Raw genomic sequence first — 25083 nt, forward strand, 5'->3', positions numbered from 1 at the left:
TTAAATGTTTTTCCATATGTTACATTGTCCAGATTGTTGAAGCTTGCCCTCCAAACTTATAAAGTATAAGCTCTAAAAGTTATAATATTTTTAATAATTCAGCAGCTCTATTTCTGACTTTTTAATAAAGTTGATATCATTTTTAAAACTGTATTTTCATCAGGTAAATAAAGACTTTATTAAAGTTCCAAGATGGTAAATTTTTTTCCTTCTCTGTTTTGTCTATATGTTTGTATCACAGTGGAATGATTTTTAAAAAGCCATTTTTTCACAATGCTAGAGAATTCAATATTGTTTCACAGTATTGTACAATAACAATTAATCTTGAATTATTTTTGTATGTTGGATACTGACTCTATTGGGGATTCCAACCAACAAAAATGAAGTTGTATTAATTGAATTGTACTGAATGTTACTTATTTGAATATAGTAATTTTTATATGCCATACATGCAATTATATCTTAACCTCATTAGTCAAACAGAATGGCTCATTTTTCATCATTCTTATTTTTAAATAGTTATTATTCTTGAAATTTATAAAAGACACTGAAAAAAAAGCTATGTATTTTCCTCCTTAAAAACTCAGGATATATAGCTGTTAAAAAAATCTGTAATAATTGATATCAAGTGATTTCTAGGATATATTGTTAAGTGGGGGGAAAAAGCAACTCACAAAAGACTATACAAATTATTTTGTGTAAGAAGAGCCTGAGTAATGAAAATACATACATGATCTTCTCATTTTTGCAAAAAAGAAACAGAGGAAGAATAAACCAGAATCCAGTGAAATTGGGTACCTGTGGTGGTAGAAGGATGATGTGGGCAGGGGGGGACAACCCAGGATACTGTTCAATTATCTTAGCATATTAGTAATATTTCCCTTCTACCAGGAAGACAGGTGGTCTTAAGTACAATGAGGGCAGTCACATCTCTATTTTGGTTCCTTTTCTTTTTCTTTTATTTTTAAAGTATTATATTATTTTAATTTTATTTTTTTCCATTATCATTAGTTCCTTTATACTCTGCTTCCCCCATCAATCACCACACTGTTGTCCATGTCCATGAGTCCTTTTTCCGTTTTGCTCAACAACTCCACCTTTTACCACCACTTCCCCTTACCTGTCATCCTGCTTTCTATGTATAAATGTGACTCTATTTTGCTTGTTAGTTCAGTTTGTTCATTAGATTCCACATGAGTGAAACCATATGGTATTTGTCTTTCTCTGACTGGCTTATTTCATTTAACATGTTTTCCAGTTTCATCCATACTGTCCCAAAGGGTAAAACATTCTTCTTTTTTATAGCCAAGTAGTATTCCATTGTGTAAATGTCACATAGTTGTTTTATCCACTCATCTACTGTGGACATTTGGGCTGCTTCTGTATCTTGGCAATTGTGAATAATGCTGCAGTGAACATAGGAGTGCTTATGCTTTTGAATTAATGCTTTCAGTTCCTTCAGATATATTCCCAGAGGTGGGATCACTGAGTCAAAAGGCAGATCCAGTTTTAATTCTTTGAGGTATTTCGATACTGCTTTCCACAGTGGCTGCACCAATCTGCATTCCCACCAACGGTACAAAAGGGTTCCCCTTTCTCCACATCCTCGCCAACACTTGTTGTTTGTTGATTCATTGATGATAGCCATTCCAACAGGTGTGAGATGATATCTCATTGTGGTTTTAATTTCCATTTATCTGATGATTAGTGATGTTGAGCACCTTTTCATATGTGTATTGGCCATCTGTATGTCCTCTTTGGAGAAGTATCTATACAAGGTCCTTTGGCCATTTTTAATTGGGTTATTTGTTTTTTTGTGTGTTGTTTTTTAAGTTCTTTATAAATTTTGGATGTTAACCTCTTGTCAGGTGTATTGGTGAGTATGTTCTCCCATTCTGTGGGTTATCTTTTTGTTTTGTTGATGTTTTCCTTTGCACAAACTTTTCAGTTTGATGTAGTCCCATTAATTTATTTTTTCTTTTGTTTCCCTTGCATGAGGAGATACATCTGATAAAATATTGCTATGAGCAATGTCTGAGATTTTGCTGCCTATGTTTTCTAGCCACAGCGATCAGACAAAAAGAAGAAATACAAGGCATCCAGATTAGAAAGGAAGAAGTAAAACTGTCTTTATTTGCAGATGATATGATACTGTACATAGAGAACCCCAAAGATTCCACCAAGAAACTACAACAACTGATAAATGAATTCAGCAAAGTAGGAGGATACAAAATTAATATCCATAAATCATTTGCATTTTTATATACCAATAATGGACAGAAAGGAAAATTAAAAAAACAATCCCATTCACAGTTGCTTCAAAAATAATAAAATACCTAGGAATAAACCTAACAAGGATGTAAAAGACTTGTTCTTGGGAAATTATAAGACACTGAAGAAAGAAATTGAAGAGGATACCAACAAGTGGAAGCATATACCATGTTCATGGATAGGAAGGATTAACATCATTAAAATGTCCATACTACCCAAAGCAATCTATAGATTCAGTGCAATTCCTATCAAGATTCCCATGACATATTTCACAGAACTAGAACAAATACTTCAAAAATATATATAGAACCACAAAAGGCCCCACATAGCAACACAAGACTAAAAAGAACAAACTTGGAGGAATCATGCAACCTAATATCATACTGTACTATAAGGCCATAGTAATCAAAACAGCATGGTACTGACATTAAAAACAGACACATAGGTCAATGGAACAGAATAGAGTCCAGAAATAAACCCACACCATTATAGTCAGTTAATATTCAACAGAGGAAGCAACCACATATAATGGCTTAAAGATAGTTTATTCAATAAATGGTGTTGAGTAAATTGGACAGATACATGCAGAAAAACAAAACTAGGCCACCTCCTTAGAACACACACAAGAATAAATTCAAAATGGATGAAAGGCTTAAATGTTAGACCCCAAAACAAAAATTATAGAAGAAAACATAGTCCCCTTTCTTTGTTTTTTTTTTTTTTTGCCAATGAATTTTCTTCCTCTCCTTTTTTCTTTTCTTTCTCTTTATTCTCATCCTTGTCCTCTTCTTATTTTTATTGAATAAACTTGGGGCAGATATGGAAAAGGTATTTTCAGTCAAGATGGGGCAAAAATAGAAGAATTCCCAATAGAATTAGTATCCAGTATACAAAAAGCTGTATTCAAAGGATGCTTTGAATGGATATATTGCATTCCACCCTGAGCCATGTGCTGCGGTGGTTAAAGCAATGAAAGTGTGATGTCTCTCTCTTGTAAAGCACTTGCAAATTAATAGCAACCAGATCTTGTTTTATAAATTTGTGAGAAAAGTCCAAGTGGTCCTTTTAAAAACAAGCATGTCTTTTCCAAACATGATTTGTATGAATTGCCATGGTTTGAGTTATAATTATTCTGAATATGTTGTTATTCCTTATATTCTGAGAGACCTTTTTACAGCTGAGGAAAATAAAATTTTAACAGGCATATGAAATATCAATAAGGAACACCTTTAAGACTTGACCTTATTTTGATAATTGTTTTTGTCTATTTTAAGGCTCTTACTACTTGTAGATAATAGAGAAAATGTTCTCATGTTAGCACTTGAAATATGGATTGTATTTGAGTAAATAGAATCCAACTTAAATCAGAAACATCAACATTATTAAATATCATTTCATTAAATTGCTTTTTATCTTTAGTGATGAGATAGTTGACTGCAATGATTGAACCACAGTCCAGACATATTGCATATCTTGTGATAGGGTTGCTTCTGCTGTTACTTGTACATTGTAGAAAATAGTTATTGTGGAGATGGTTAATTAAGGCAGGAACATTCAGTGTTATTGACTTCAGTGTTGTACGTACTTGATGGCTGTTTCAGATTTTTTTGTTAAAGTCTAGGATGTAAAAGCTCTGTTCATTCATTCGTCCTTTCATACTTCTCATTCATTACTCCTTATCCCCCCCCCCCAGCTTAGTAAGTCATATATTCCTCAGTGGAGCTGAGAATTGATAAATCTGTGCCTCACAGTGATTTGGAATTTTCCAAGCCCAGGGAAAATTTGACCAAGGTCTAAAATTTATTTTTCTTTATCTATAGGTATGCAATTCTGAAATAAAAATTTTTACTTATTTTCTTTCAGATTTAAGAATCTACATTTATCCTGAGATTACTTTTTCAAACCTTAGCAGAAAGATTCCTATAAGGAGCCATATGGCAGTTCCAGAACTGTTAAAACACCTTTGGGTTTTATAGCTCCCATGCCTAAAACTGAATTCTTTTATCTTCTTTTTACCATATTTAGGGTTAGCTTATTTTCTGTTAATTAAAAGTAATTTTAATTTGTCTGGTTTCATTCGGCATATGGGCTACTGATTTAACCACATACGTTTTCCTTGGGACTGCACAGGACTGAGTCCATATAGAAGAAGAACTTACCCCCTTTTATGGAGAAAGTGGCAAGTTTAGAAAAAATTGTGCCCTTGGAGCATGTGTTTTCTGTCACATGAAGCACTTCCACAGACATTTATCAGTCATCTGAAGGAATATCAGTGAGATTCTATTTAGCTTTGAGGAGCTCACAGTGTAGTGACTAAGATGCCAACATATATTTTTGTGGATATATAGAATGTAAAGGGTAAAGAAGCCAACAGGGAACTGTGGGTATGTGTATTGTCTGAGGAGTGGAGGAGGGGTACCCAGAGATGGTGATGTTTGAGCTGGTTGAGGAGTACAGGCCATACCCTACTTTCACAGACAATACTGTCCTGCAGAAGGGTTTGAGTTAAACAACTCAAACTTTGGTATGTTTACTCCATTCCCAGGTATTTATTTATTTTTTATTTTTAAAATTTTTATTTTTACTTATTTTGAGAGAGAGAAGGAGGGAGGGAGAGATGGAAACATCAATGTGTGGTTGCCTCTCATGAGACCCCTACTGGGGACCTGGCCTGCAACCCAAGCATGTGCCCTGACTGGGAATCGAACTGGTGACCCTTTGATTTGCAGGTCTGCAATCAATCCACTGAGCTACAGTAACCAGGGCCAACATGTAATTTTAATTCTTTTCCATATACTGTATTTTACATTGTATTATGACAACTTAGTAATTGTTTGTAGTTAAGTGAAGTATAATAATACTTGGTTCTCATATCAGTGGAAAAACTATTATATAGTTAGCACACACTCAAAGGAATAATAAAATGCAGTTTGGTCTCGAACTTTATGAAGCTCTATTTCCTTAATTATGGTTTTCTTGAGCTAATATTAAAATTATGCCAACAAAAGATGGTGGAGGTGGACTGGATGTGACAAAGTAGTAAAGGAGAGCTGGCCTGGGATTAATTCTTGCCTATGGTAGCATTTTGTGCAGGAAGGAGGATTACCTGGGCCAAACTAAGACTATGAATTCTAGGCACATGATCTTGATGACATATGTTGCTAAGCTTTCACTCCTTGGTAGCACCTTTTTCCCCATACAGATTTTTCTGTTGCCCACTCTTGGCTATTGTTCAGCCTGTTCCTAACTTAACAGTTGGGCACAGAGGTCTCTGGGTGCCTTCCACAGTGATGGCTGCAGCATGATTGAAGCTTCTACAGGGTGCTGCATGTGAATCTTATATGTACTTTTATTATAGGGGTGTATACACAATGTTATATATAGGGAACACACATATACTCTATATATGTACATATGTATACAACATATATGATGTATATAACTATAGACATGCATAATTATCCTGGACAGAAGAAAGTATTTCTCTTCTGTGAACAAAGATACTTCATTTCCTTGGGACTGATATTAAATATTTACTTCAAAAAGTTTAAACATACATATTTCATAAAGTTAGTCATCAGTTTCCTATGAACTAGTTCCCCACAAAATTAGAAAAATGCATTTTTGATGACTAACCTTCATCAGGGAGACTTCTGACATTTAAAAAGCACACCTCTGTTGTACTTACGTTATCTTGTAGTTATTGTTTTTTATTAAATTGTGAGCTCCTTGAAGGGAGTGATTATGTCCCATTTTTATATCTTCATTATTGGGCACTCAGTCCATAAATGTTCAGTGATACTGTCAGACCCAATGTTCTCTTTACCAGTAGTGTCTTTTCACAATGTACAACTACAGGTGACATTACAGACACACAAGAATCCCAATGGTCAGCAGAGTTATGAGTTGGGTACTATAGGTTTTGTACAGGTGTTCCAGGAAGAAAGTTCAAAACAAATAATTTGAAGGCAAATGTTCAGTTGCTGGTTGAATTTATAACCTGATTCTAGGCATCTAAGAAACCACCTGATTTTATAGCAGGGCAAGTTGAAATCCAAGACATTGCTTGAAAGGAAAAGATGAGGTATCAATCAGTCATATTGGTGCTTCTTTTCTCATTGTATGTTGCCATCTGCCCTGTTCATACATGGCATTCCACAGTGGGTATCGTCCTGTTCATTAGGAACTCCATGTGAACAGCAGCCAAAGCCCTGCAAATGCAGGCAAATGCTAGCTCTGCCAGTCGTGTAACTTTTTATGTGAACTTCTTACTCAGTAAGAGACAATATGGAAAGAAATCTGGGCTCATCCACTGGAAGCTAATGATCTTGGAGGATTACTTAATCTTTCTGCGCCTCAGTTTTCTCATATGTAAAACGATGATAGCAATATCTGTCTGACAATTGAGATGAGTAGGAGTAATTTGTAAGAACTCTTTTAACTAGCACATATGACATCTACATTACATATTTGATGCCACAGCCCAAACATTGTTCTTTTTGAAATTTCAAGACTTAAACAGGACAAAATCCTAAAGTAAGGGCCTTATAGAAAAGTAGGTTCTTTGATTACATGAAGAGGTGAGTAGTTTAAAGTAGAAGCTTAGATTCCATCTTTATCTCTGAAGTGGACTTGGGTGCTGCCCAAAAGAGAAGACATGATTCTCAGGACAGGGTCTTACAATTTGAGTGGCATGGTAAAAGTAAAGTGGCTGGATTTGGCATCAGGGGAGTTCATCCTGGTTCAGGTTCTGCCACTGACTCGAGATTCTGTTAGCAGTGACAAGCTGCTTCACCTCTGTATTAGTTTCCTAGGGCCGCCCTAACAAAGTACTGCAAACTGAGGGGCTTCAAATAACAGAATTTGTTTTTAATCCTCACCTGAGGACATGCTTTTGATTTTAGAGATAGGGGAAGGGTTGGAGAGAAAGAGGGAGAGAAACATAAATAATCCATCAGTTCCTCCTTGTATGTGCCGCAACTAGGGGCTGAACTGACAACCTAGGCATTGACTTGGAATAGAACCCTCAGTCAATGCCTAGGTTGTCAGTTCAGACCTTTCAGTTTACAGGACAATGCTCCAGCCAACTGAGCCAAACTGGAGATGGTGAAATAATAAAAATCTATTTTCTCCTAGTTCTGGAGGCTAGAATTCTAAAACCAAGGTGTCAGCAGGGCCATGACTCCTAAGGGTGGAAGGGACAAATATCCTTTCAGGTCTGTAGAAAATGAGTATCTAATATGATCATCTCTACCAGAACTCATCCCTGGTAACGTTGACTTAATAGCTGATGGGAAAGACAGGCCTTGGAAAATCCCTTACTCCTTTAAATGCAGCAAGAGTATGATGATTATTGAGGGAAATGGCCGAACATGCCATTTGATAGGCATATTGGTTGTGTATTGCATCTTATTGTAATATACAAAAATATTGAAAGCTGAAAAGTACTTAAGTGAAAATGTTTCTAGTATAGCAAATCAATAAGAGCTCTCTTTGAAATAGCTTTATAATGTCCCCTTTGAATGCTCTTATTCTCATCATAAGAGCAGATGCTCATGAGATAAATGTGTGCTGTTTTGAGTTTACAGTCATGTACCACATAATGATGTTTCAGTCAACAAAAGTCCACATATGTGATGGTGGTTCCATAAGATTATAATGGACTTGAAAAATTCCTGTTGCCTAATGACACTGTAATATTGTAGTGTAATGTATTACAATTGCCTATAGTATTTAGTACATAACATACTATACTGGCTTGCAGCCTAGGAGCAATAGGTTATATATACCATATAGCCTAGGTGCATGGTAGGCTATACCATCTAGGTTTGTGTAAGTGTACTCTATGATGTTCACGTGATGGAGAAATTGCCTAACAATGCATTCCTTAGAACTTATCACTGTTGTTAAGCACATGGCTGTAATTGTGTCCCCCTTCATTCATATGTTGAAATCCTAAGTGGGAGATAGTTAAGTCACGAGCATGGTACCCTCAAGAATAGGACTAGTGTCTTTAAAAAGGGGTCCAGAGAGATCCTTAGCCCTTTCCACCATGTGAGGACACAGTGAGAAGTCACTAACAATGAACCAGGAACATGACTGTGCTGGTATCTTGATCTTGGACTTCTCAACCTCCAAAACTGTAAGAAATGTCTGTTGGTAATAAGCCACCCAGTCTGTGGCTTTTGTTATAGAAGTCCAAATGGACTAAGATATCCCAGTACTTCAGAAGGTGACCTTATTTGGAAATGTAGTTTAGTTAAAATGGACCCTAATCCAGTACACTTAAAAAAAAGAAAATTTGACACAGAAACAGATACACAGAGGGGAAGATGATGTGAAGACACAGGGAAGAGATGGCCATCTATAAGCCAAGGAGAGAGGCCTGAAACAGGAACTTCGTTGACATCCCTCAGAAGGAACCAAACTAGCTGATACCTTGATTTTGAACTTCTAGCCTTCAGAAATGTGAGAAAATGAATTTCTGCTGTTAAACCACTCCACTTGTGGTGCTTTGTTAATAGTAGCCCTGGCAAACTAATACATACACTTTATGGGTATTTCTTCCTACCAGTACCCAAATCTGAGTGGGGGATAAGGGAACCTACCAGCTGTTTAAACTGCATGTTAGAGATGACCCAAGACCTGAAATTTCTGGACCATTTCCTGAAGGTGTCACCTTCAGCCTTGTTCTTTTCCAAGGACTTACTTTGTTAAGAATTGAGCAGCAGATGAAATAGCAGTCTTGTCTTTTTTCCTCCCTGCATTTATAGCCAACCTATTTTCCAGAGCTATGTTTAAGACATAGCCAAAACTTAAAGAGCTTGCTAGATATTCAGCTTCCCAAAGTTCAGCCTTGGATGGTTCCTGTGTCCTTGAGGAAAATTAATAGGTGAGATCTGATTCTGTCCAGAGCCTCTGGCTCTTGATTGTAGTGACAGCAGTACTGAAGCAGTTGAGCTTGGGAAGGCAATTTCCACAGCTGTGAGAGGCCTCTCAAAACCAGAAAGACCTCATTCTTCACTAAACCGGTGCTAGCTCTTCTACAGAAGGGAAAGGGGCAAAGAAATTTAATCTTTTAATGAATAGTCTCAATATATATTTTTTTCCTTTTTAGCCAGTACAGGCTACTCTGTCATCTTTGAAGATGTTAGATGTGGGGAAGTGGCCAATTTTCTCCCTTTGTTCTGAGGAAGAACTGCAGTTAATTCGTCAGGCTTGTGTCTTTGGCAGCGCTGGCAACGAAGTTTTATATATGACAGTAAATGATGAGGTAATTTTGAAGAAAAAATCAACCACTTCTATTTTCATTAATGGATTTGCTAAATTGAAGATCTTGGGGGGGAACTAAGGAGTTAAGATAAAAAAAAGTGCACAGAATAGATTCTTATTTTTTGTTATAAATGAAGCAGCTTTGTTTTAGGAGCACTATGCCTGTTTGAATGCAATTATAGGTTTGTCAGAAATGGAACTGCTTGAACTAACAGTGGTTTTCCCCACAGATTTTTGTGCTTGGCACCAACTGCTGTGGCTGTTTGGGATTAGGTGACATCCAGAGTACCATTGAACCTCGGAGACTGGATTCTTTAAGTGGCAAAAAAATAGCCTGCCTCAGTTATGGGAGTGGTCCACATATTGTCCTTGCAACAACAGGTAACCTAGGAACACAGTGTAGAATTTTAGCCCTTGCTTTATTTGTTGAGAAACAAGACTAGGACCACCCCTTCAATCAAGAACATACTTTTCAATTGGGCAAGAGTTTCTGGCTCTGCCCTGTGAACTTGACTATGCTTTGGACAACATGAAACATCAACATATCTGAATATCAAAGTAAGGTAATGTAGCAGATAGAATTTAGCAATTATTGGCACTTTAAGCTCAGTAAGCCCCTTTTGTTTACACTTTTAAGTGTAATTATTTTGCATGAAAATTGTGAACTCACTGTACACTTTCTGAATTTGAGATTCTGATCTATGAACTGAAAGAGTAAAGCCAGATTCCAAGATCCCCTGCAACCCTTAGCATTCTGTGATTCTTATGTTAGTGACTGATAACTGTAGTTGGTATTTAGTAATACAAGGAATTAAATATTTTCATGGCTATTTCATTAATTCAGAATAACAAGACATTATAATTAAAACATACCTTATAGTTTTTCTTAAGTATTATTAGTAATAAGTACCGTTAGTATTATTTAAACTGAAAATAAATTTTATGTTCTTTTGTATACTTATTTCACATTAAAATAATAACTTTTAGGGCATTTTGGTTTCCTGTAATAGCAGGCTAGATTGTTCAGATCACTTCTTCACTGAAACCAATGGAAAGTTCTAGATAAAATACTTAAAATATTTTTCATAAAGGCATCAAAACACAAGGCAGAAAGGAATTATTAGATAAGATTTAAGAGAAAGTGTGACCTAAGAAGTCAAAGGGGAACTTGGAACTAATTTTACCTTAAAGATATTTGCCTATTCACTTAAATGGAGTTGTAGTCTAATGCACTCATGATGTGAAGGCGTCATAAGTCAAAGACCTCACAAATTAGGCTGGGACCACAAAGGACTATACTCTTAGGGCAAAGATGAGCCAGTTCTTTCATCTTACAGGACTGAATGAAAGAATTCCTTGGCTCTGAGCAAATTAGGAAGAAAAAAAGAAAAAAAAATCTCTGCCTGAGGGGTTGTAACCATGTATTTGTGTTCCAATTCACATCAGTCTGGGTGGTCCAAGAAACCTCAGGTCTTGAACTCATTAGAGACACCTTTCAATACCTTTAAGAAGTGGACGCATATCCTTTCTTTAGGAAGGCATCTTTATTCTGTGCCTGAGGGAGTATGATGCCATGGAAAAATAATTTTCCAGTGGTAATTAGTAGCACATAGTCAAGGACAACCAGGTACGTGATGAAACAGGCACCATGAATGAGAACCAGTACAAAAGAGACAACAAAAACTGACTTCTATGTATCAAATATTAGAATTACCAGGCACCAATTATAAGATGGTGTTATATATTGTTTGAAAAAAAATGAGCTTGAAGATACTTGCAGAGATCATGGCAGATTTGAAAGAGAACAAAATATACAAGTAATTATGAAAATGAAAATCTCAGTAGACAAGTTTAGGTGCAGTTTGGACACAGCAAAAGAGAAAATTAATAAACTGGTAGATTGATCAGAGGAAATTGTCTGGAATGTAGCACAAAGAGACAGTATGGTAGAAAATACAGATGAAATGAGTATATACTATATGCTTTTATTTATTTAAAGTTCAGAAACAGGACAAACTAAGTTCTCTTATTCAGGCTTTTTTGGGGCTGATCAAAGGTTATACATTTCCTCACCTGAACGGCAGCACATGGGTGTGTGTACTTTATAATTGTTTATGAATTTGTGCATATATACTTTATGAACTTTTATGAATGTGTGTTATATTGTATAAGTAATAACAAAGATTAAAAATAACTTGGTGATCATTTTATAGATAAAGAAATTAAGGCTCCAAAAGTGAAATCTTTTATCTTTCAATCTAATGATTCTTTTCTATTACTCTTAGCAGCTATTTTTTCCCTGTTGTCTATTAAAACCTATCTTTCAGCTATTATAATTGCATTTATTTAAATTTCATCTTGTTGCTTTGAGGTAGAATGTAGTTTATACTTTTCAAATGTATTTTTTTATAGAATGAGTTTGGTGAAGTTGATTAGCTTTTGCAACTAAATTTTTAGTTTTCATTTGTAGAAGTGTGTAAAATATATTTTCATATAATGAAGTAGATATTTTGAAAGCTAATTATATTTCTTTTTATTTTCAGAAGGAGAAGTCTTTACCTGGGGTCATAATGCCTATAACCAGCTGGGCAATGGGACAACTAATCATGGTTCAGTGCCCTGTCATATCTCTACTAATTTGTCAAACAAACAAGTGATTGAAGTTGCCTGTGGGTCTTACCATTCTTTGGTATTAACATCTGATGGAGAGGTAAGAATAATCAGTATAAAGCTCATTGATTTTTGTCAATAAGATCATATAAATTCCTGTAGCAGTCCTAGAAGTAGTATGATCATTTGATTAAAATGACCACCTCCCTCACACTCAGTCTTATTCTTGTTAGCAACCCATAGTCACAGTGTTTACATGAATAGTAGGTTTACCTTTTTGTATAAGGATTTCTATTGCTGCAAAATCTAAAAGGATATGTTTTTTCTTCTATATTGCTACAGTACAAGGGGTTATTTGTAAAAAGAAAAAAATCCCCAAATGCTGGAAAATGTGGCTGAAGCACAGTAGATATTTTTATAAATATTATATGGTATGTAATAATAATTACTGTTTGTGTAGATAACACCAATAACCTAATATTATAAATTAATACATTTTATTAAAAATTTTACAAAAACTTCTCTGCCTATTTTGTGACAGTTTATGGATATCAGTCACTTTGAGAGCAAAGATGAGGTGCCATAAAAATACACTAGTATCCAATTGAGATGCTTTATAAATTACTTATTTCATTAACTGATTTCTTCTTTCAAATAGGTATTTGCCTGGGGTTGTAATAACTCTGGGCAGGTAGGCTCTGGATCAACAGCTAATCAGCCAATCCCTCGAAGAGTCACTGGCTGCTTACAGAATAGAGTAGTTGTGAACATAGCATGTGGGCAGATGTGCTCAATGGCGGTGGTGGACAGTGGGGAGGTAAGAAGGTTATTTCATATTATTTCAAAAAATTGTTTGCCTTATCAGTGTCATACCAACATAGCATGTTTCTCATAATAGAGAACTTGATTGCTTTTTTGTGTTTTGTTGGCATTGAGTCTCTCATTTTCTCTCAGGTTTATGTCTGGGGTTACAATGGAAATGGGCAGCTTGGACTTGGCAGTAGTGGCAACCATTCAACCCCCTGTAGAATAGCAGCCTTGCAAGGCATACGTGTCCAGCGGGTATGTCTACTGTTGGTTTATATGTGCATATTATTAAGTCTTCAGTGACAAAAATACCAATGTATTAAAAACAAAGTTTAGCTGCTTGGATATCTTCACTGAAGTTAAAGGTTTAAGCTTTACTTCCATGAATTGAGTTATAGTTATTCATCAGAACATTTAAATTTCTAGAACATTCACATACACAGCTGTTAGAATATAAATTTTAAAAATATTTTTCCAAGGAAACTCTGGCAGTATGTATCAAGAGCCATAAAAATATTCACACCTTTTGATCTATAATTCTACTCCATTCTAAGACACCAAAGAGAAAGTCACAGAATTAGTGGAGAAGACATAATCAAAAAAGATGAAGAAGAAGAAGAAAACTTTAGTAAATAATAAATGTAGCATAATTTATCTAATCAAACAATAAGTTAATGTTAAATAAATTATACTAAACCTATGTGAACAGAAATGTTTGCAAAGGACAAAATATTATTAATAATTTGGGAATAGTGGTACATGTAATGTTAAGTGAAAAAAGATACAGCCCTGGCTGGGTGGCTCAGTTGATTAGAGCACTGATCCATACACCATAAAGGCTGCAAGTTCAATTTCTCATCAGGGCACATATCTGGGTTGCTGGTTCAATCTGTATTCAGGGTCCGCACAGGAGGAACCCAATCGATGTTTACCTCACATTGATGTCTCTCTCTCTCTCTCTCTCTCTCTCTCTCTCTCTCTAGTTCTCTCTCTCTCTCTCTCAAATGAATATACATCCTTGGGTGAGGATTAAAAAAAAAGACACAGAACTGCTCAAAAAAGCTATCTGTGCATACCTATGTGTAAATAGAAAATGTTGATCTTGAGATTACTTCCATATTTATACTTTTTCAATTTGAATGTGTTTTTTTAAAATAATAAAAAAGAAAATTATTCTTAAAAAACAAAAGTGTCTGTTTCTTATTAACTTCATACCCCTTGATCTCTGTGAGCACAATGAATGTCATATTAAAACTGAATACTAGGCTCATGTCACTAAAGACTGATGTCCATCTTATTGTATAGTTTTGGCCACAGGTGGGGCCTGAACTACTTCTGGAGGAATTGGTTAACTTAATGCTTGCCTCTCTGGGCAGGCTGTCTCTTCCCTTTTTTTCATTTTTGATTCTTAACCTATTTTGTTAAAGCACGTTTCCTTCTATTTGCAGGCCTGAGTGGATTTGGTTTTTTTTCTTTCAGGTTGCCTGTGGCTACGCACACACTTTAGTATTAACGGATGACGGCCAAGTATATGCTTGGGGTGCAAATTCTTATGGCCAGTTGGGCACTGGCAATAAAAGTAACCAGTCCTATCCCACTCCTGTCGTTGTGGAAAAGGACAGGTAATATGTGCATTTTCAAATAACTTCAACGTTTCTTAGTGATTAAACAAAACTTAGACATAACATAGAATTATGGGAAATTTACTGCTAGTATTAGAATATTCTTTAACAGGAGCATTCATTCCTCTTTAAAGTTGACTTTTGAATAGTGGGTGAATTTGACTGTACGTTAAATATTCTATTTTCCCTTAGCCATATTTCATCTACACCTCCGATAGCTACTGTATACAAACTACAATGACTAAACCTCCAACAGCTATTCTACATTATTCTTCTCCCTCACAAGTTACCTCTCCTCCCCCTCCTCATTGTTTCCTGTTTTATATTCTTAAGATGAAGTTGATAACATTTCCATTCTGTCATCTGTGGTTCAGGAAAATGTGTTTCTTGGTATGAATCAGGTGCAAAAAGAGATGACCTTAGGCAAAGGCAGGGGGCCTTGGCAGTGGCTTTGGTCCCAAACCTAGACCTGAAGGTTTCCTCTCAACTTTTTCCATTCTCCTTCCTATAGCAGCTGCTGCAGTCAGCCAAGCCTGTGCCCCACCTCTGACTTCCCTTATGGCACTGGGTATTCCAGGAAAATGTTACCAGGCCATGCTTAGGGAAGGCCAGGTCCACATCCTTCCATAACCCCTTTGCTGTGTCTGTACCAGCTTTTCTCCAAGAAGCAGTGTTTCTGCCTCCTATAATGGCAAAGGCTGCTCTCGTTTTATGAAGGCTAATAATAAACATTCAGAAATGATTGCAGGAATTATTTTTTATTTTATGTGGTGGGTAGTTTAGTATAGATGGACATTGTTGTGTTTCAGCCAGTTACATTTTTCATAGAACATTATCACTGAAAAGGGAGGCTATCATTTTAAGTGGTTTTCCAAAGTACAGAAAAGATATTCAAATAATCTAAAAGTCTCTCTGCCTGGTAGGTCATTGTGGAAGTGATTAAATATGATGAGAATAGAGCAGTTAATTAATGTTTGTCTAAACAGTGTTCTAACTTCCCCTTCTCCCAGAGAACACCAGATTGCTGTATAACTGAAGTGGTTAAAGTGTAGAAGGCTTTTTCCTTTTGTTAACTGCTTAGATATCTGTATGTTGAGCCCTCATCCTGTCATCAGACCAGCACTATGTCCCTCACCCTCCACACTGTCAGGTTGGTGTTTTCTTACACTCTGAGGCCATCTTTGAAGCCTCTCCTTCCTCTCATTGATATTCTGGGGGAGGAATAAACTTCCTTCACCCTCAAGTGTTCTTCTGGTTGGTCTAATAATCAAACAGATGTGCAATAGATTAGCAAGAGAAAACAACCGAGTTAATACATACACATGTATGGAAACCCCACAAACGTGAGTTAGACTCTCCATGCACAAGAGGTTTAAAGATAGCAAGGGAACATGAGTATATAAAGACCTCCTGAGCTAGGGTTGAGAAAAGTTGCCTTGGGGGGCTTCAGTGGGTCATTGCAGGGTAAGAAGAGCAGATGTTTAATAAATAGGAGTTTGTCCTGCCCTGTAGATAAGTCAAAAGAGGTTATCTCTGATAATCTCTTACTCTGGGTAAGGCCCCTAATTCAAATTATTTTAGGTAGTTAAGGGAGGGGCAGAAATTTCTCTTGAGCCCATTGCTAAAGTTGCCTTTAGCTGAAAGCAATCTGCAAACCATAGAAGCACATCTTGGAGTGACTTGTTCTGAACTCCCACAATATCAAAGGCCACCCAATTCTTCCTTGGAACCATGCTTGGACAAGACATCACACCCATCAGCCTTCTCCAGCTCATCTTCTAGTTATTCTTTTCCTCCCTTTCAGCCTATCTTGCACACCATTGCCAGCTTAATCTAAGAACTCCATTTTTATCATATTATGTTTACAAAGCTGTTTCCCATTTGTCTATTACATCAGATCAAATCTAAACCCTTCAGCCTTGGATTTAAGACTGATAACGCTGTTCCTAGCAAACCGCATTGTTCTTGTCTATTCCACTTAGGCCCTCTTAACATTGTACCTTCTCCAGCCTTGCTGTTTCTACCATCTGCCTACAAATTTGTACATGTATTTCTCTCTGGCTCATATGTTCTTACTCATCCAAAGCCTCTGTGGCCCAGCTGAACTCCCTTTTACTTTAAATACTCTCTGAGGAGTACCCAGGTATTCCCCCTTACTCACCAGAGCACTTGTAGGTAGTGCTGCACTATGATGTTACCTGGGAGTTGTTTGCAGTTTCACAGATGTACTACTTCTCTCTTCAGACCCCAGGCTGGTCCCATAGTGCCTGAAGCAGCTGTTAGTCATGGAAAAAAACCATTTTTGAATGTGCACTATGCTGGGTAGCATATTTCATGTACTCTTCACCACAAGCCTCCACCTTTCTTTTCTTTTCTTTTTTTTAAAGTAACTTGGCTTCTGACTCCCAGCCCATGTCCTGTCTACTACACAATCTAAAATGAATTGTTTACTGAAAACTACAATGCATTATTAAAAGACATTGAAAAAGACACAATGAAATGAAAAGATATCATGTGTCCTGGAAGAATCAACACAGTTAAAATGGGAATTTTACCCAGATCAATATAGAGACTTTATGCAATCCCCATCAAAATTCCAATGTCATTTTTGAAAGAAATAGACCAAAAAAAAAAAATCAGATTTATATGGAACCACAGAAAGACCCCAAATAGCCTAAGCAATCCTGAGAAAAAATAATGAAGCTGGAGATATCACACTATCTGACTTCAAATTATACTGTAGAACTACAATAATTAAAATCAATTGTTGCTTCTCTCACATGTGGGTGTAACATGATAGTAGATTCACTTTTGTTGAGATAAATATATTTATTCTATTTCCTGCTCCCTTTTTATTTTTATTTTTTGAAAAAAATATCTTTATTAGGAAGCAAAATAGTATTGACCATTTTCCCCATGTAGGCAAGGTTCGTTTTGAGCCAATTTGACTGACTTAAGCATGCAAATAGGAAAAGCCTTACTATTTTGAACTGATCATTAGAAAAATACAGTCTCTATACAGGGGAGGCTTTGGCACTTAAAATACTGGGTAGATGTAGTAATACTGAGAAACCTCTACTGTTAGGCTATGATTTGTACACCAGACATTGTGCTTGGTGCTTAACATTTTCTCATTTAAATTCTCACATACTAGCCTTGCACTGTGATGAAACTGAGGCTCATAGATAATCAGAGACATTCCAGCAGTCACACAGCTTAGTGGTAAAGCTAAGATTCAAATTTAGTCCCAACATCCAGGCTCTGCATTCTGAGACATACAGCTGGAACATACAGCCTCATTTCCTCCAATACTCTTGGGCAGTTTTCAAGAGCTGAGAGCTATCCTCTAATCAGTGATATTACTTGGGCTGCACAAGAAAACAATATATCTCTCAGTCTTCTGCGACAAGCTGCCACAGCAATATCCATGTTGTACAATGACCATCCTCCCTCCTTGATTGGGAAACCTCTAGTTAAAGCACACAGTGGAGGAATATCTCCACCCTTCAGTCCCTAGCCTTGGTCCATGGGGTCTTACCCACCCCTCAGTTGCTCTGTGTTGTTGAGTCTTTACCACTTAGTCAATAAAATGATCTCCAAATTATATTTAGTAAGACACTATACTGGTTGCTTCGGGAGAGAGAAATAAGTCAGTGAATCAGCCTAATAGGAACTTGTAATCTAACTGAATAGATAAGACAAATTCACCTGAAAGATAACAAGGCCAGGCTGGAGTGGTTTGGATAGGAATTACTACAAGAGCTCAGGTGAGTGAGGGACCTGTTACCTTGGGGCTGTTTGAACTGGGCCTTAAGAGATGGTAGGATTTCTGAGGCAGAGAGAAAGGAAAGAACATTCCTAATTAAGGACTTTAATTGTGAATAAAGGCATTAATGGGTATTGAGTACATCTGTTTGTTGGAATATAGGGTGTGTGGCCAAAAGTCCTTTGAAAGAAGGCTGGACATAGGTGGAAGCCAAATGATGGAAGGCCTTAATGCCACTTGTCTGGGTTTTATCCTGTGGGAAATCAGCGAAGGATTGAAAGTACTTATAAGAATGGTGTTTTAAGAGGATTATTCACCTGCCAGTATTATGCAGTTTGGGTCAGAGCAGAGAGAAGTTCTAAGGCAGAGACGTAGGAGGCTGTTCAATTGCTCCAGATGTGGGGTGTGTCTGAGTGAAGGTGGTGGAAGATGGGAGAAATTGCAAGGGATTTATGTAATTTGCCAACCTGATATTCTGAAGAAAGTGGTGAGGAAAGAGAGGCCAGAGATAATTCTGCAGTTCTGAGCCAAAGTCACAGAAGATGCTGATACCATTGCCTGCTGCGGCAGAATCAAGATGACAGCCTCACTCGGGGTAAAATAGTTTATTATCTTCTTTGAATCTGTACAATGGTTTATTCTTAGGGCCAAATAATTATTTCCAAATCAGTATTTGCTATTAGGAACTGTTTTGAGAACTAACCCCTGGCAATCATGAACTTACTGCACTCGGGTCTACATGTTGATCCCAGAAAACTACACTGTTGGGCTCTAGACAGTCCAGTGAATTACAACTGCTGAATTCACTGTTTGCAGTGTGAGGTGGGGTGACTTACAGCATATTCCATTTAACCCTAAAATTGGTGACGTTTTGATAAAAATATTTTTTGAAACTGGGTCAGGATGGGTCAAGTCTTTATTATCTACTTCAGTAAATAATATTTTAACAAAAAAATTTTTCTTTTTCTTTTTTTCCTGGTCTGTCTTTTCTTAGATTGGACTTGAATTTTAAAATGGGATGGCACAGTTTTTTCTTTAATCCTCACCCAAGGATATGCTTATTAATTTTACAGAGAGAGGAAAGGAAAGAGGGAGGGAGGGAGGGAGGAAGGGAGGAAGGAAGGCAGGGAAAGAGAGAAAGAGAATGAAAGAGAGAGAGAGAGAAACATCAGTAAGTTGTAGTTGCCTCCTATGCATACCCTGACCTGTGATCAAACCCACAACCTAGGTATGCTATGTATGTACCCTGACTGGGAATCAAACCCACAACCTTTTGGTATTAAGGGACAACACTCCACCCAACTGAGCCACCTGAACATGACAGGATGGTACATATTTTTATAGGCCTACTGGCTAGAAGTGATAACAAGATCTTCATTAGTTATAAGTGAATTGAAGTATAGCTTCAGTGTAAATACCTGTATATTGCCTGAAAATTTAGGAGATTAGGTGTGTAAGTCTTGTTTTGTTTTGTTTTTGAAATCAAACCTAAGGAAGGAGAGATCAACTCATTTCTTTTCCTGTTTACTGTGTTTACTTGGTGTTTGTGAACTTAGAATTATAGAAATTGCAGCCTGCCACTCTACGCACACATCTGCTGCCAAGACCCAGGGTGGGCATGTGTACATGTGGGGCCAGTGCCGGGGCCAGTCAGTGATCCTGCCTCATCTCACCCACCTCTCCTGCACGGATGATGTGTTTGCCTGCTTTGCCACTCCTGCTGTCTCCTGGCGCCTACTCTCTGTGGGTGAGCTGATCACTGTCCTTTTGAATAATGGCTTAAAAACTAGGAAGAGAACTGTGGTGCTTTTATTTTGATAGGAAGGACTTTGTTAAGTGCAGTATCATATAATTTATTTCCCTTTAATGGACTCCTGTGAAAAGGAACTAGTTTGATTGATTTGTTTTTCTTAAAAGTATCAGATACCAATACTACATGCCAAAATAAAAGTACTTTTATTTCACTGCTTTCTGACTGAAAAAACTTTTTTTTTAGCTAGTATATTTATGCAAACATTCAAATTTTCATTTAATGGGGTGGTTTTGGACTTCATAGTTGTTGTTTTGCCAGATTTAGAAGCAGATGTGTGTGAGGTTCTAGTCCTTGATAATTACAGAGGTGTGAATTCATGTTTAGGGGGAAAAAGTGTTGCTCTACTCAATTATTTTGGAGAATTGATATTTTAATGAGTGCCTAGAGAACAGTGCTATATTGCAACCTACATTTTCATTATGTCTGTAGTTAACTCAGAAACACTGGTATTATTCTCTTAGAACCTGATGACCACCTCACAGTAGCTGAGTCACTGAAGAGGGAATTTGACAATCCCAATACTGCAGACATGAAATTTCTGGTGGATGGAAAGTACATTTATGCACATAAAGTCCTTCTCAAAATTAGGTAAGAAATAATTTATTTTGGGAATTGAAATGAATACATTTATTATTTGCTAATCTAAGGAGCTAATCTAGGCATCTAAGTAATTATGCAAAGAAATCCAAGGTAGATTTTGCCCTTATGAGCTTACATTGCAGCCAGGAGAAACACATTATATATGAAACAAGAAATTATAGAGGTTGGATACAATGTGTGGAAGGATTATAGTTTAGGGCATAAGTACTCTAGGCTTTCTTATAGGACTTTACAAATGGTCTGTCCACCCTGGCTTCAGAGAGTAGCCAGCTACCAGTGGGTGAGTGTGCTATGTGCTTTCAGCATTGCACGGACTGCTTCAACACAAGTAAATTTCCTAGCTAGTAGCTGGGCTCAGCCCATAAACATCACTCTCCTCAGTCAGCTGGGGGGTACTGAACATTTAGATGCTTGAAAAAAGAGAAGATAAGGCTTTTCCAAAGCAATAAGATCTAGGGTAGAGCTAACACATATTTTTAAAAAACTCAAATATATTGATATACATAATTTTTTCTCAGTGAGCTAGATTCATTTAAAATGTGCATTTTAGGGACTTCCAGCCAAGATGGAGGGATAGGTAGATACACTTTGCCTCCTTGCACAACCAAAAGAAGGACAACAACATATTTAAAAACTAAAAATAACTACAACTGCCAGAAAAATTAAACTGTATGAAGTCTGACATCAAGGAGTTAAAGAAAAAACATTTCATTCAGATTGTTAGGAGGGGCAGAGACAGGCAGCCAGGGTGGAGAAAACTCATGGTGAGGTGGCAGCTGGTGGACCCGGTGGTCCCACATTTGCATGTGGATAAACTGGGAGGAGCAACTGGGAAACAAGAGAGACTATACAACCTAGAGTTACAGAGTGGGGAAATAAAGCCTCAAAACCCCTGACTGTAAAAACTTGTGGAGGTTGTGACAGTGGCAGGAGAAACTCTCAGCCTCACAGGATAGTTCACTGGAGAGACCCACAAGTCCTAGAATGTACACAAACCCACCTACCCAGAAATCAGCACCGAAAGACCCCAATTTGCTTGTGGGTAGTGGGGGAAGTGACTGAAAGCCAGCCAAGAGCTGTGCAGGTGTCATTGTTCCCTCTTGGACCCCTCTGCCACATACAGCAACGCAACGCAGCTACGTGGGTTGCCCTGCCCTGGTGAACACCTAAGGCTCCACCCTTTACTATGTATCATGGCATGGAGACCAAAAAAAAAAAAAAGTCCCAGATCAAAACTCCAAAAATAGAACTAAGTGATGAAGATATAGCAAACTTATCAGATGCACAGTTCAACACACTGGTAATCAAGATGCTCACAGAAATGGTTGAGTATGGTCGCAAAATAGGAAGAATTGAAGGCTATGCAAAGTGAAATAAAGGAAAATGTATAGAGAACCAACAGTGACAGGAAGGAAACTGGAACTCAAATCAATGGTTGGGAGCAGGAGGAAGAAGGAAACATTCAACCAGAACAGAATGAAGAAACAAGAATTCCAAAAAACAAGGAGAGGCTTAGGAACCTCTGGGACACTTTAAATGATCCAACATCGAAATCATAGGGGTGGCAGAAAGAGGAGAGGAAGAGAAAGAAATAGGAAACTTGTTTGAACTCCCCCAATCTGGCCAAGGAAATAGACTTCCAGGAAGTCCAGGAAGCTCAGAGAGTCCCAAAGAATTTGGACCCAAGGAGGAACACACCAAGGCACATCATAATTACATTACCCAAGATTAAAGAGAAGGACAGAATCTTAAAAGCAGCAAGACAAAAGGAGACAGTTGCCTACAAAGAAGTGCCCATATCACTTCTTTCTTCTGCTTTCTCAAAAGAAACCTTGCAGGCAAGAAGGGGCTGGAAAGAAGTATTCGAAGTCATGAAAGCAAGGGCCTACATCCAAGATTACTGTATCCAGCAAAGATACAATTTAGAATGGAAGAGCGGTATAAGTGCTTCCCAGATAAGGTCAAGTTAAAGGAGTTCATCATCACCAAGCCCTTACTATATGAAATGTTAAAGGAACTTATCTAAGAAAAATAATATGATCAAAACTATGAATAGCAAAATGACAACAAACTCACAACTATCAACAACTGAACCTAAAAAAGTGAAAACAGCCCTAGCTGGTGTGTCTCAGTGGATTGCATGCCGGCCTGAGAATCAAAGGGTCACTGGTTAGATTCCTATACTAGGGCACATGCCTGGGTTGCAGGCTTGGTCCCCATTAGGGGGTGCATGAGAGGCAACCACACACTGATGTTTCTCTCCCTCTCTTTCTCCTTCCCTTCTGCTCTCAAAAATAAATAAATAAATAAAATCTTTAAAAACAGAAACAAACAACTAGAACATGAACAGAATCACAGAAATGGCGATCACATGGAGGGTTATCAGTGGGGAGGGGGAGGAGGGAGAATGGGGGAAAAGGTAAAGGGAGTAAGAAGCATAAATGGTAGGTACAAAATAGACAGGGGGAGGTTAACAATAGTATGGGAAATGGAGAAGCCAAAGAACTTACATGTATGACCCATGGACATGAACTAAAGTGGGGGGATGCTGGTGGGAGGGGGAGTTCAGGGTGGAGGGGAATAAAGGGGAGAAAAAAAATGGGACAACTGTAATAGCATAATCAATAAAATATATTAAATAAAGTAAACCTGAAAAGAAAATAAAGTGTGCATTTTAGGAGCTTTGACATATGAATATGTCTGTGAAAGCATTGTCCCAAATTAAGATAGAGAACATTTACGTCACTCCTCAAAGATCTCTTATGCCCCAGCCCTGGGGCAGGCAATCTTCTTTCTGTCATTATAGATTAGCTAGCATTTTCTAGAAGTTTAATAAATAGAACTATGCAGTATGTATTATTCTGTTCCTGGCTTCATTCTTATATCATGATTTTGAAAATCATCACGTTGTGTAACTATATATAAATACTACTGCAACAAATCACAAGCTCAAGATAACATGTTAGTCTCAAGTTCGCCTCTTATTAAGGTCAGGCCATGTAACATTTGTTGTCTCTTACTACAGTCCACAAACCTTCATAAAGGATGGGTGTGTTAGTTTGCTAGGGCTTCTGTAACAAAGTACTTACAAACTGGGCTTCAACAACAGAAATTTATTCTCTCACAGTTCTGGAGGCTAAAAGTCCAAGATCAAGGTGTTCATAGGATGGGTTCCTTCTGAGGGCTAGGAAAAAGAATCTGATCCATGAGTCTCCTAGCTTCTGGTGGTTTGCTGGCAATCTTTGGTGATCCTTGGCTTGTGGCAGCGTAACTCCAGTCTTCACATAGCATTTTCCTTGTGTGTGTGTCCAAATTTCTCCCTTATTATAAGGACACCAGTCATATTGGATTAGGGTCCACCCTAATGACCTCATTTTAACTTGGTAACCTCTGTAAGGACCCTTTCTTCACATACTGTTATATTCTGAGGTTAGGGCTTCAACATATGAATTTGGGAGGCACAATTTGACCCATAACAGGAAGTGAAAAAACAAAATTGCTTAGAGGTTATACAGATAAACCCACCTGATTTCCATAAATGCTGTACTGTGGACATGGTGTGGAAACTCTGCCAGTGAGGCCAGCACTGTCTCCACCCAGGATGGCTGCAGGGGCAGCTCCACCACAGCAGGTTTGCATTTGCAACCTTTTTGAATTAATGGTGGTTAGAAAACTGGCCAGCAGAGGAGCAAGGGACAGAGCAAGAATGAGAAGGTATGCAACTTGGAGAGTGTCATGGGTAGTGTTGTGATTTTCCCTTCTCCTTGTTAGTTTTCCCCTCTAAGCCCCACAGAGGCATACTCCTTGTGTTAATCTGCTCTTGCACAGAAGCTAGGACCTGACATGCTTTTCTTCCTTCAGGTGTGAGCATTTTCGTTCTTCGTTGGAAGACAATGAGGATGATATTGTAGAAATGAGTGAATTTTCATATCCTGTTTACCGAGCCTTCCTGGAATACTTGTACACAGACAGCATCAGCCTTCCCCCTGAGGAGGCAGTAGGTAATTAATTGCCACAGACTTTACCAACAGATTAGCCAAGTGCTGGGTAACTGGGCTAGGTGGTTTCTGTAGAGCCTAAATGGACATCGCCAGGAGGGCAATCACAGGAGTTCTCTTCTTGGTGGAACCGAAGCTGCTTTCCTTTGCTACTACTTAATACAAAGATTGACTGGATAGATGAGGGATAGATGAATTATCAAACCATAACCCCTGTCGAGTGGGTGCCATTCTTAATTGCTATATGTTAGTATTATACATAACTTTTAGCTATCATACCTCTTGCCCTCAAGATGTTTGCATTAAAAAAAGATAAAATCCACA

The 25083-nt window shown here is 37.6% G+C and overlaps 1 protein-coding gene across 5 annotated transcripts in view; it reads left to right on the plus strand.

Moving 5' to 3' along the window:
- RCBTB2 (RCC1 and BTB domain containing protein 2) overlaps window positions 1–25083 on the plus strand; it is a 54007-nt gene that overhangs the window by 14365 nt on the left and 14559 nt on the right. For 4 of the 5 annotated variants that reach the window (XM_045202532.2, XM_024569653.3, XM_045202514.2 and 1 more), the window contains exons 2-10: window positions 9389–9544; window positions 9774–9924; window positions 12087–12253; window positions 12812–12970; window positions 13108–13215; window positions 14440–14582; window positions 19905–20095; window positions 20623–20749; window positions 24623–24762. In XM_045202532.2, the coding sequence (XP_045058467.2) occupies window positions 9419–9544; window positions 9774–9924; window positions 12087–12253; window positions 12812–12970; window positions 13108–13215; window positions 14440–14582; window positions 19905–20095; window positions 20623–20749; window positions 24623–24762 (1312 nt within the window). In that variant the 5' untranslated portion in view covers window positions 9389–9418. The remainder of the gene's footprint in view (window positions 1–9388; window positions 9545–9773; window positions 9925–12086; window positions 12254–12811; window positions 12971–13107; window positions 13216–14439; window positions 14583–19904; window positions 20096–20622; window positions 20750–24622; window positions 24763–25083) is intronic. The other variant, XM_045202527.2, reaches the window with a different exon arrangement.

This window comes from Desmodus rotundus, chromosome 13 (assembly GCF_022682495.2).
Source record: "Desmodus rotundus isolate HL8 chromosome 13, HLdesRot8A.1, whole genome shotgun sequence".
Lineage (NCBI taxonomy): Eukaryota > Metazoa > Chordata > Mammalia > Chiroptera > Phyllostomidae > Desmodus > Desmodus rotundus.